This window comes from Chroicocephalus ridibundus, chromosome 3 (assembly GCF_963924245.1).
Source record: "Chroicocephalus ridibundus chromosome 3, bChrRid1.1, whole genome shotgun sequence".
Lineage (NCBI taxonomy): Eukaryota > Metazoa > Chordata > Aves > Charadriiformes > Laridae > Chroicocephalus > Chroicocephalus ridibundus.
The window spans coordinates 25,279,366-25,291,729 of NC_086286.1; the positions used below are offsets into that span (position 1 = coordinate 25,279,366).

Here is a 12,364-nt window from a genome sequence, read left to right on the forward strand (position 1 = left end):
CTTTTTTTTTTTTCTAATAAAATCTGGCTTTTGAGTTTAAAAGGTCTTTGGGGAGTTCACAAGAGACAGATATGGTTCAAAGCTCTGCTAACACGCAGTCTTGATAGATCGTGAAATGCTGTAGTGAGGGTGCTGAGGAAAAGCCATGGGGATATTAAGACAACTGTCTTCAGAGTAGGGCTAAGCTACACTGGAATAGATATTGCCTAGAAGCCATATTTATTTGGCGAATGAAGCTAAATGGAGTGAAAGCATACTGTCCATTTGGGTACAGACCGGGATCTTGTAGGAAGGAAAAAATTGTATGGGATTAACTATACTATTCTAGTCAACACTTACAGGGCAGCATAAATCATTGTGGTTGGGTGGTACACATATGGAGTTTTTCAAAGACAAGAGAGCATTCAAAATGCCTGAGGCACTCTAGTCTTGATATCACTTCAGCAGATATTTAAATCTTTGTACTGTTCATGGCATGGGATATGTATATTATAGAAGCATATGTATAATATATGTATCATAACTGTGTATGTACACTGGTTGTTGCAACTGAACTTTGGCTGACAGGTGTGAGATGGGAACTTCTACACAGGTTAGGAAAAGAAACAACAGAATATTCTACATAACGTTAAAAAAAAAAAAGGATGCCACCCAGAGGCAAGCAGCGGAATATTTTAAAAGTGTTGGAGTAGAAGGTTCTAGTTGATCGTGACTTCTTGCAAGCCTTAAAGTATTGTTACAGTTGCCTTCCGAAGTATTTCTTTGAATATTTGTTGACTGTTTCTTCAGAGGCACTGTCCTCAACATTCTTGGTGAGTAGTAAGGTACTTGGCACATAAAGGCTTAGGCTGAAGTCACTGGTGATCTTTCCGTAAGATTGCAGGATTCATGAATTTTGAGAAGGCAAGTTTTTAATAACAGTTTTAGTAAATTAAAGTCCTGAATTCGTTAATGCAAAAAAGTTTTTAATCATAATTTTAGACTAATGAATTGGACCAAGATGAGCTAGGCATTTTGACCTTCTGGCTCCATGTAATGCTGTCTCAGAAAACTGTTTTCACAGAAGGTGGGTGGTTCAGATACTATATATCAAGAGGACATGTTTGTTATTGTCCATAGGGAAAGCCATATAATTAACATTTTTTCTGAAGAGCCTAGATGTAACTGAGAATAAGGACATCTCCATGTTTGTGGGGTTTATCGTTATGGAGGAAGGCTAGTGTCAAGAACTAACATTCTTTGTAAACCCATTAGACCTTGTTCAGATTTGTCAAAGGCTTTTTGGGAATTTACCTATCCATTTTGCATGTGGTAGCGAAGAATTGAAACCTGAATCTCTCAATACCTTTGAAAATCTCCATAACTGTTGCTTTTTGGACAAATACAGAGCTTACATTTGGTGAACACAGACCTGAAGATTACCATATGTACACCATCTTGCTACCAAAAATGAAAGCTAAACACAGCAGGTCTGGAAGTTAAACACAATTCTTAACCTAATAAAGGTGTGACAAACTCAGCAGGATGAGGTGGGGGTCCAGTACATGTTTTTAATGCATACAGGTGTGACAACTACTAGAACAGCAATTGTTTTTCAGTCATTGCCAACTTTCAAATGACTACTTTTTTGACAAGGCTTTTAAAAAGTTTGTCAAAGTTCTGAAAGTCAAATGCCATCTTTTTCTGTCTTACTCTTCAGTGTATGTGTGTCATTTAACAATAGGTGCAAGCACAGGTGTGCATGATCTAAGATTAAATCTGAAATGTAATGATGAATGCTTTCAGCAGCTGTATGGCTGGCCATGCACAAATGGAAATTCAGGGCTGACAGGTTGGTAGCTATTCCTGTACTGTTTTCCTTTCAAGGAGGACGTATTTCTATAGACATGCTGAGAGGTGGAAGCTGCATCAGTGGGATGGTTTGAATGGGAGCTCTGGTTTCTCTCTTGCACTTCCCAAATTGTGCAATGTCTGAATGAACCCTCTTGTCTCATGACGCTGATGCTGGTTGTCCTCCACGTAGAGACAAAGGGAGTGACTGGAGAGAGGAAAAATGGATGTGAACGAAGGAAAGACTTAAATAACTTTTAAGTTGTGTAACTTGTGTAACAGTTATGGTGAAGGCATTCCCCTTGGTGTACTTAAACTGGGCTAATCACAGTTAGGCAGTGATTCTCCTGATAAATAAACTGGGCTAATCACGGTTAGGCAGTGATTCTCCTGATAAATAAACTGGGCTAATCACGGTTAGGCAGTGATTCTCCTGATAAACAAAGGTCGGAGTTCAAGGTCTCAAGAGAAACCCTGCTCATTTTCAGCCTGAAACCTCCTTTTCCTCTCGCTGTCATGCTGGTGTGGTTTTTTGTTGTTTTATTTGTAACAGATTGCAAAAAGGTGTAGTAGTTATTGTTATTTTACCTCTTACTGTTAGTTTCATTTACGAAAACTAAATTTCAGCAGATAAATTCTTGTACTTTGATTTTTCTCTCCCAAGTTGCTTCTGTTATGAGTTGTGACTGCTCCACAGTTATTGGGCTGTCTTAATCTTATGTTTTCTTATTCAGTTTCTCATTTCACCCACAGTTGATTCTTTCCCAGCATGAGCTGTGAAACAGTTTAGAAACTTGAGTATAGTTTCCTAATGATCAGCATATAGGTGATGTAGGCACACTGGGCCTAAATAATTATCATAGTGCTTGGAATAATAGACATGAAAAAAGATGAGCACACTTCTGGAACTTAAGAAAGAAGTTGCTCAAGTGCTTTACAGAAGCAACTTCCTTTTAAGCATTTATATTCCTTCTGAAAGATGGACATTGTACGTTATAATTGCAACATATTTTGTCTCTTAGATCCAGCAAGGCACCAGTATTTTGGGAATGGACTTTTAGTGTAATGCCAGTTAAATAAAAAAAATTCTTCTAAACAAATATCTCTCCAGTGCCAACATGTGCCATTCTTTGAGTCAGTTTCATAAAAACTAGTTAGATTGTTCACCATTAAGAGAATGTAATTGTCCAAAATGCTATCCATTCATTAATTTTAAGAAATCCAATTTGGTTTTAGTTCTTGATGAAACAGTAGGCACAATAAATTTTCTCCTTTAAGTTTTGTAGTGTCTATTATGAACCGAAGATTATTCCAACTTCACATTCTTCACAAAGCGCTACTTAGAAGGTAATATTGTGAGTTCATCAAAATAAAAAATGAGGTGCTCCTGAACTACTTAAAAATATTTTTACTGGTTTGGATTTAAGCTAATTAAGTACTTGAATATCATTAGTCTTTGTATCTAATAAATTTGAAAAGAATTGAAGAAAACAAGATATTTTGTTTAGGTATTTATTTAAACAATGTATCTGGTATCCTAGTATTGCATTGTCATATTTAAAATATAACTTGACAGAGTTGAATATACGTAGAGATTTACGTTTTTTGTTTAAAGTTTCTTTCTTGAAAGTTTCATGAGATAAATGCATGTTAAGAAGTGCTGATATTTCAGATACAACATCACATATTTGCCCGTAGGATGCCTTTTGTTTCACTCACGGGGTCAAATGGTAACTGTACAAACTACAGTTACTGCAGTACTACAAACCACAATAACAGACATTGTTTAAAATGCATCCAAATGGATGCATTAGGTGAATATGTCTTCTGTGCCGCAAACAAAGTAGGCAACATTTTGCACCTTTATAGGTTCAACTAAATCTGAATCTCAGAACATTAGCCTGTGTTGAGTATCTAAATACTTAAAATTTTATTCTTCTGCTCCCCTTCCTTGATTTTAATCTCTTATTAAAGTAGCTTAGAAAGATTAGAAAAAAAAAAAGGTGATTTTGTTGTTTTCCTATATGCTGTCTCACTTCTTGTCTAAAACCAATATTTTTAATATTTAAATGGGGGAAGGCACGTAGAACAAAACATGAACGTAGAGTATAATACTGTTTTTTGTAAGGTAAATAAATAGTATTTTCTCTTTTTTTAACTTCTTTTTTATTTCAGTGTGATCGCTGTTTGCCATTGTACAATGACAAGCCTTTTCGTCCAGGTGACCAAGTTCATGCCTATAATTGCAAACCTTGTCAATGTTACAGCCATGCAGTAAGCTGCCACTATGACTTAGCAACGGACCCTTTTCCTCAGGAATACTACAGAGGAGGCGGTGGAGTGTGTGATAACTGTCAACACAACACCGCCGGTAAGTCGCACAAAAGAGAATGGACTGTTTGTTTTACAGTCACTTTTTGACTAAGTGTTGTGTCAGCTGAAATTAGTAATGCTCGATGGCTGCCATTCCAATAAATTCTCATGTTATATGTATTTTTAAACTATCAGATAGTGCAGTAATTACAATTGTGTCAATACTTAAGCTACAGGAAAAAACTGCTAAAATTTGATCCAATCTTGCAGAAAATCTGCTGTGCAAAACACATTCTAATAAATAATTAGAACGTATACTTTCAAAGGTGTTTCCATTACATGTGCTAGAGCATTTAAATACAGAATATCATCTTTCTAATTGAAGCAGGTTAACAGATAACACATTAAAAATGTTGACAACTTTTGCTCTAATGTCAGTTTCCTGCGTATTAAGTAAAGGTTTCTGTTCTGTGTAAGTACTATATTTGCATGCTGTTTTCTACAGTTCTCTTCTATTTCAGTTTTCTTGGCTTTGTCTAGCAAAGGGAAAAAAGAAAAGTTTCAGGTTCAACGATAATTTTTCCAAAAAATGTATAGGCATTTGCATGGCACAGCTTTTATATAAGTGTGGTATTATATAACAGATGGAAGTTTAATGGAGTAAAACATAGTTTGTAACAGGTTCATTGTTTCATATGCTCTGGATCACTAAATTGGCAGGTAGAGATGAAAGGTGCATTAAAATGGACGTCCTGAAAATTATAGAATTCTCTCAAAGGAATAGAGTCTTTAATTTTGAATTATACAGCTAATTTTAATGAATTGGAAGCCATAATGCATAACCTTTCTTTCATGCAGGAAAGAACTGTGAGCTGTGCAAGGATTTTCATTACAGACAAGCAGGTGCAGATCTTTCAGCCATCGATGTTTGCAAACCCTGTGAATGCTATGCAACAGGCACTGAAAATAAGAGCCTCCTGTGTGACAATGTAAGTAGCTTCGATACAGAAAAATTACAGAACATGTTAATCAGCTGGGTAGACAGTAGTAAGGCTGTACAAAGTGTATTTAGATGGTAAACTAATTTATAAAAAATGCTTACATTCAGCCTTTTCAAGGTGATAATTGACTTACATCACAGACTGAAAGCCAAGCAAACACAGAAAGCAATTTGAGAGGTACTGTTGAAGAGTTCTTTGTCTAGATCAGCAACAGACGTAAAAGATACTGTACAATTTTTCAGAAGTGAATAGGAGTTTTTTTGAATACTAACAGGTACACTCAGGTGCACTCAGTAGTGTTAAAACATCCAGGTTTTAAGTGTTTTTGAAGGTCTTGATACTGTCTTAAAATTACAAACAAATTTAAAAAATTCAGGCAATAAGCTGAGCTTGAAATTAAGCTAAAATGAAGCTAGTTTTCACTGTAATAAGGCAAGGATTGATCTCCCTTTTAATTCATAAAGTCCATTTAAAAAAAAAAAGAAACGTACAAAGTGATGCTGAAAAGAGAAACACCATCAGCTATGCTTTTTAAGCCTATGGACCTCATTGACATGCAGACATATAGTCCCGTAATAAATCTATCTGTCACTTGCAAAACATGCATATTGAAAAAAAGCAGGAAAAGTGACTGAAGTCTTGAACATATATTAAAAATATATTGTGGTTCATGTTCTATTCACGTATGTCCTGTCCATTGCCAAAATCCAAATTTTTTTAGGAATAGGGAAGAAATAGCTTCTTTGTCTGAAATGTATTTTAAAGGTAGAATTTGTTTTTCAGGGAATTGAGATTATAACTTCTTCAGTTTGTTGCCACATTTCCTGTCTCTTCTTTTTTCCAAACTTCTTTCATAAAACAATCTCTAGCATTTTTCATATGATGTCTTTTGCCATTGCATTTTCTTTAACAGTAAGCTGTTGTGGATCCTGTTACGTTTTCATCCTTGGTTCTGTATTGCTACAAATACATGCCCAGTTTGACTCAGTGCACCTTCACAGGACTTGTGTGATAAACATTGAAAAATAGGTATCACATAGGACTATTTTTTAAGGTATAGGGAAAAGGAAAGCAAATGCTGATTTGTGCGTCTATGGTTGGTGGCGAAATGTTAACCTAAAAGAGCTTTAGCTGTGATTAATAAGCAGAGGAAGAGTAGTTTACAGAAATCACTGCCTTATAGTGAAATATACAAGAATGTTGATGAAGTTTGGCTATCAAAGTATGAGCGGGGAGATAAAATGGGAAAAATGGGGGAGACCGTATTGCTCAATAAAGCATCAATTCACTGCTGCAGTAGAAGCAGAGCAGGGAGAAATGATTAAGAGGCATTAAAGAACAGATTAATAAGGCTGGGGACTAAAGGCTGAAATGAATTACCTGAAATAGGAAGGCATCATTGAAGGAAGCGTTTCCAAATTTGACCTGTGGAAGATGGAATCGTAAGGAATAAGGACCCTACTCATGAAAATTAATTGGCACGTCACAATGATAATTTTCAAGGAAATATGCCAAAATTGGGGCAGAATACACTTTTACTGCATAACTTACCATTTTCTGCAGTTCATCAAGTGTGTTTTTTTCTTTCTGCAAAGTGCCAGTTCTGTCACTAAGTTCCAAGAGGTACAGAGTTCCGAAATTAATCCATCGAATAACAAATTAATCTATTGAATCACACAGAATATTTACCCATCAAATGAAGTAGTATTAATGTAGATCGTTTACAGGATGGGTAGAAGAGTTTACTGTAACAGTTACTCCCAAGTCAGTTCTTTGGACTGATCATGAAAACCTTATGCCTGTTCTGTTCACCTGTTTCACTCTACCCTTGGTGATAAATACATGTAGGTGTGTAACATTTATCACTTGCATAGGTTCTCAGTTCTCGTACATCTGTAGATCATGCCCACTTACAGATCACTGTGTAACTTCATTTATCTTTTAAAGTGTTAACTAAAATATTAAAAATGTCAAAATTATAACTTTATGGCTTATAATAATGAGTGGAATTTTAGAAGAGTGGTGTGTCAGTGCATCCGTGAGCACTTCATTAGACTTTTTTTGTAGAGAGAGGTCTTCCCTTGAGACTGGTGGGTACGAGAGAGAGAATTGCTACAGCCTAATAAAATTTTTCCACTTCTGTGCTGTTTATTGACATCTAATCAGTGTAGAAAAGATACACGTTGGTCGCATCCCCTTTGTGAACGTTTGTCACAAAATGTTTCAACCAACCAGAAAGTCCAAATGAATTATTTGAGGGGCCTGAGTTTTATGAGAGTGAAAGAAGAATTGTCTGCCTTCTTCCCTTCTCCCTAACCATTCACACATGAGAAAATTCTGCCAGAATATTGCTGATGTGATCATTCTTGCTCTGTATGGAAAGCTGGAGATTAATTTCTTCTGGCCCTTATACCACAATCCTTGACTCATTTTCCTGTGCAGCTTTTTACCCAGACTGCTCTACAAATGCTTGCATATTCAATCAGGCACAGCAGTTTGTAGTCCTTTCATGATTCTATTATAATATGCCATATATAATGGTGTGGGGAAAAAAGCACTCTTTTTCCAGGGCATCTGTTTCTAGGCAAAGCTGAAAGTGCTGCTATTGCTTTTATCTAGTCTTTGGACTGTTCTGGTCTCAGTGAATTTGGGCATCTTTCTTTACTGAGCTTTTGCTGATTTTTAAAATTTTACTCTTAACATGCAAATAAATATGTATCATATACTTATTGGTGCAAAGAAGCTGTACTTTACTGCAGAGGATATTGTTCAGAGTTGCAAAGGCTTAATTGCCTTCTGTAAAGGTGGTGGCTGTATTGTCTCGTGTTGCAAGAAAATTTTTTAGGGCATGAAGACGAACAAAATGTTAGTTACTGGTTTCTATGAAGAGTCAAATGAAAACATAGATTCTGGTGCTACCAACTAAGCTTTTGAATAGGCTTCAGATTTCACTTTTCTGTATACTCCCTAAATATTGCTCTTTTGAATTTCTTCGTTTTTTCCCTCAGAATTTTGAATGTTTGATTTTTATTTTTTTTTATGCAGAATGGAAAAGCTAGCTAATAGCTGTGTATGTATATGTATTTTAAACCAAAGTAGCATCTTTATTTCTGATAATTTTGTTTCTGAGTGAATAAATTCTTTGACCTAAAATTAGAATGAACATTCCTCTGTTCTCATTTTTCCACCTACACAGTTTTCAACCCACTTATTCTGATTGATAATAAATAAATAACTGGAATGTGTGTTACAAGGGAAAGAACATAGGTAAAGCAGTCAATTAAGGGAATTTCAGTTAACAGATATATCAAATAGAATAAGGAATATAAAGGAAGTGAACATGTCAATGAAAAGCTCACGTGCATAATGGAGTCCATAAATAAAATCGAGTTATAAAACACTGTGTGTATTCTGAATCCTGGATTTCCTTCATGGAAGGCCTTTAATCTTATTGCTAAAATGAAGGCAAGTGAGCTTTTTATGTTAAATAATTCCATGGCTTCATTTCTGATGGGTTTTGTACCATAGCTGGTTTTCTGTGATAGTTTGTCGTTATTTTGGGCATTTGGTCCACTTCTACGCTTTGGAGTGTCATGGGCAAAGGGTAAACAGTTTATTTTACATTTTGAGTAGAAGTGGTAGAAAGGTACTGGCTTTTGAAAGTCATCATATGTGATGACAAGAAGAGATAGCAAAGGAGTGAATAGGAAAGTTATTATTGCTGCTTATGCAATTTTCAGTTCCCAAAGCTGACATACCGAGAATACTCTCAGGTATTTGGTGGTCAGACCATTAACCTATGTGTGTGAGCCAGCACATTTTACAGTTCTCATTTCCTGAACTGAAGAAAAGGAAAAGACAAGTCCTCAACCCTCTTGCTCCGCCCTCCCATTTCCTGAGGTTGCAGTCAACTGGATGCTGGGGTCCTTGCCACATTTGCATCAAGTGAGGAGGTCGTGAGAAGAGTATGATTAGCATTTACATCAAGAGGGCAGAACATCGTGATTAGTACCAATAAGTTGCAAAGCCAGCAATGGTAGGATGAACAGAAAGAATTTCATGCAGGAACTAAATATACCCATGGGTCTTAAAATGTGAGGTTTAGGGCATTGCCAGCGGGTCAAGGGAAGGTGCTTCAATCCTGGTAAAGAGTAATTAATTGAAATTAGCCATGACTCAGACAATCACAAAAGTTTGTGGTTTTTTTTTTGTCATGTGTTTTGGTCTTCAAAACCAGAAGTTAACTTTGGTAAAAGAAACTTAGAAAGTGTCAACTTTAGTTTTTTATTTAGTAACATCAAGTCACAACTCATATTTATTCTCCAGAATTGTAGAGACTTTCTGATTACGTTTCTGGCAGTATGTTTATTTTATTACAGATGCCAAAGAATAGCTATTTGAAATTATAGGGATATCCAAGGAGAAAAAGATGGTTTTAACTTTCAGAAAGGCTTAGGCCAGCTTTTTTTTTTTTTTTTTTTTTTTTAGGAAATTCCATTTTATACTTCATGAATACATATGGTCAACAAGATTTTTAAGTAGTCAGAAGATGTATTTCTGAGACCATGATAAGTACGTGTTGATTATCCACTAGAAGAGCGCTATGGCTAAATAGTTAGCTGTACATCAATCAATAATTAAGACAATTCTTTGGAACGTGTCACCCTTTGTCCTGGGTACTTAAATATCTTCTTAGGTCCTCATATCAGCTTATTAACTGGACACTGAGAGGGTTCCTGAACAGGCTCCTCTTTCATTTTGTGATTCTAGATGTGATGATTTAGATTAGTGTCCCTTAATTAAAGAGTTGTATGAATACAGTCTAAAGGAGCGTGAACTGCTAGGTATATCTAAAATTCAGAAATCTCTAGCAGTCTGCTTTCTGATTAAGGACAATGATTTTATATTTGTGATTTGTGCAGGAGAAAATTGCTTGCATACTTCTTGTAACTGTTTACATTCAAGGATATGGGACTAATGTGTATTTCATACGGAAATTATAAATGACAAAAGGGATATGTGCTAACTCAGCATCAATGATTTTCTGTATCAAATAACAACTGTAATTATGAGGTCCCAAGATACACCACCACTTGGTAGTAATGCCCGTCTAGACTCATTTTTGTAGTGAACAGTCTAGACAGATATTTTCCATAAGTGATTTAGTACCAAGATGGTTATGTTAATAGACAGGCTGTTTCTGTCCGCTTACTGTTTGGGTCAGAACCAGGCCTGTTGGGCATAAGGAACAGGAAAACAGGTCGCTTTCTGCTCTTCTATGATCAGTATAATCAAAAGTCTATTTCTTCAAATGACAGATAGCGTTTGGATCGAGTGGAGGAGAGGAAGATTCAGCAATATCTCCAGTGCACAATTGGTGAAATCCTGGTTAATAAAAATCTCTAAATATTAATTGCTACCAGTGTTCTTGATACCAGAGTAAGCTAGATTTACAGAAATAAAAATAGTAATGACAGCAACCACCGCTTTGCTTCATAACTCACTTATATTTTTATGTAGTTATGGAAATGGTTTGTTCTACCTATTTTGATGTAGATTTCCATGTTATAACATGTAGTATACCTATTTCTGCAGCATTATAAACATTTGTCACCTTGTACAACTTTTTTGTAACAGTATCCATTATCAAGCATTTTGCAGTGTTTATGGATTATTTTGGTGCTTCTCTGTCTGTACAGAGAAATTAAAGATATTTTTCTATTTTCCCCAAATCAAGTTGAATTATCAGTTTCTTTCCTAAATTCACACAGTAGCCAATTTTCATATCAACTTGGGAGTGCATATGTACCTTAATTTTGCTTTCTCTTTTAGCAAAAAATCCAGTTCTTTAAAACTATATTTTGTTGCTTTTTACTGTGATTTTTCTAATTTGTGTGTTGTACCCTTCAACTTGTTGAGATGAAGCCTTACCTTTCCTTCTCTTGTCTTAAATATGAGTTTCCTTTTTAGTACGTAGCAGAATTACATTTACCTTTTCTGGAGCAGTATCATATTGTTCATATTTATTTTGTGGTGGCCCGGTATCACTTCCAGGTTATATTCTGTATTACTGTTTCTTCACAGTTTTTCTTTATTTCACGTTTGCTGTCTCCATGCTACGTGTTGTGTTTTGAACTTCTGAATTTACTTCACCTTTACTGATCTTAGAATATTTGCGCAAAAAGGGAAAGTGATGTTGAAAATCAACCCGCTGAGCGTGATCCCAGCACAGCAGTGCCCGCCCAGAACAAAGCACAGTCCTGCAGCATCGAAACATGGCCAAGTATTCTTCTCTAAAATTCTGCACAGCTACTTGAAGTGTAAGCTGTATATGAAGAATAAAACCTGTGTAATATGGGTTGTATCACAGTGGCATCTTTCCCTTATCTGATATTCATATCTCTTATAATGCCATGTTTACTATAGAAGGCAGGGTAAAACTGGAGTTATATAGTTGAATTTGTTATTCTGTATTTCGGAGGCTAAACTTCAATAGATGTATTTCATCTTGATATCCTGTATTGACAGAAGCAGGATGGAAAGGTTTCTTGTCACATATAGCTAATCACACATAGCTAAGACAAAAACAAAGTAGTCATTTGTGAATACAATCAGAGGCTCCTTTTTGTCTTGTCTCTAGAATGTCTTTTTTCTGCTTGACTTTTTTTTTCACAAGACTTTTAAATCAGTGTTATGGAAGAAGGTCAGTGCATTATTTACAGATCCTCTAATCTGGTACATAGAAACCTATTTTCCAATGTATTAAGAAGCAGTATGATAAGCCTCCCTCTCTGACAAGAAACTTTAGTTTCCTATACCTTCCTCTGACTGTCATGGAAGACTTTCACTCTTCTTAGAACCAGGAAACCAGTTTCCACTTGTATTGATTACAGATGGAAAACTTTTTTCTATATGACAGCAAGGTAGGAGGAAATTTATAGAGGGAGATCTCCAGATGTTTTTATTGGTTGGTTCCTGGAGAAAACTTATATTATACTCTTCAATTAGCCAGATATTTCTCCCTCATTCTGAAGAGTTATATTTATTTTTCTGGCATAATTTTTTACCCTATTAAGAGAAAATTTGGGGACATCCATTTTCTGCAACTGAATGGGATGGAAATTACTGCTGCTTCTAATAGCTTGACACTTAAAATTTTGCTGAAGATACTGGTACTCTTTGCTTCTCTTAGCACTCAGTAATCTACACATTTCACTTGT

General features: G+C 35.6%; 1 protein-coding gene across 1 annotated transcript in view; it reads left to right on the top strand.

The window, feature by feature from the left end:
• The window catches only part of USH2A (usherin), a 395,028-nt gene that overhangs the window by 50,841 nt on the left and 331,823 nt on the right, over positions 1–12,364 (top strand). The window contains exons 10-11 of the mRNA XM_063328461.1: positions 4,006–4,201; positions 5,002–5,132. Coding sequence (XP_063184531.1) covers positions 4,006–4,201; positions 5,002–5,132 — 327 coding nt within the window. The remainder of the gene's footprint in view (positions 1–4,005; positions 4,202–5,001; positions 5,133–12,364) is intronic.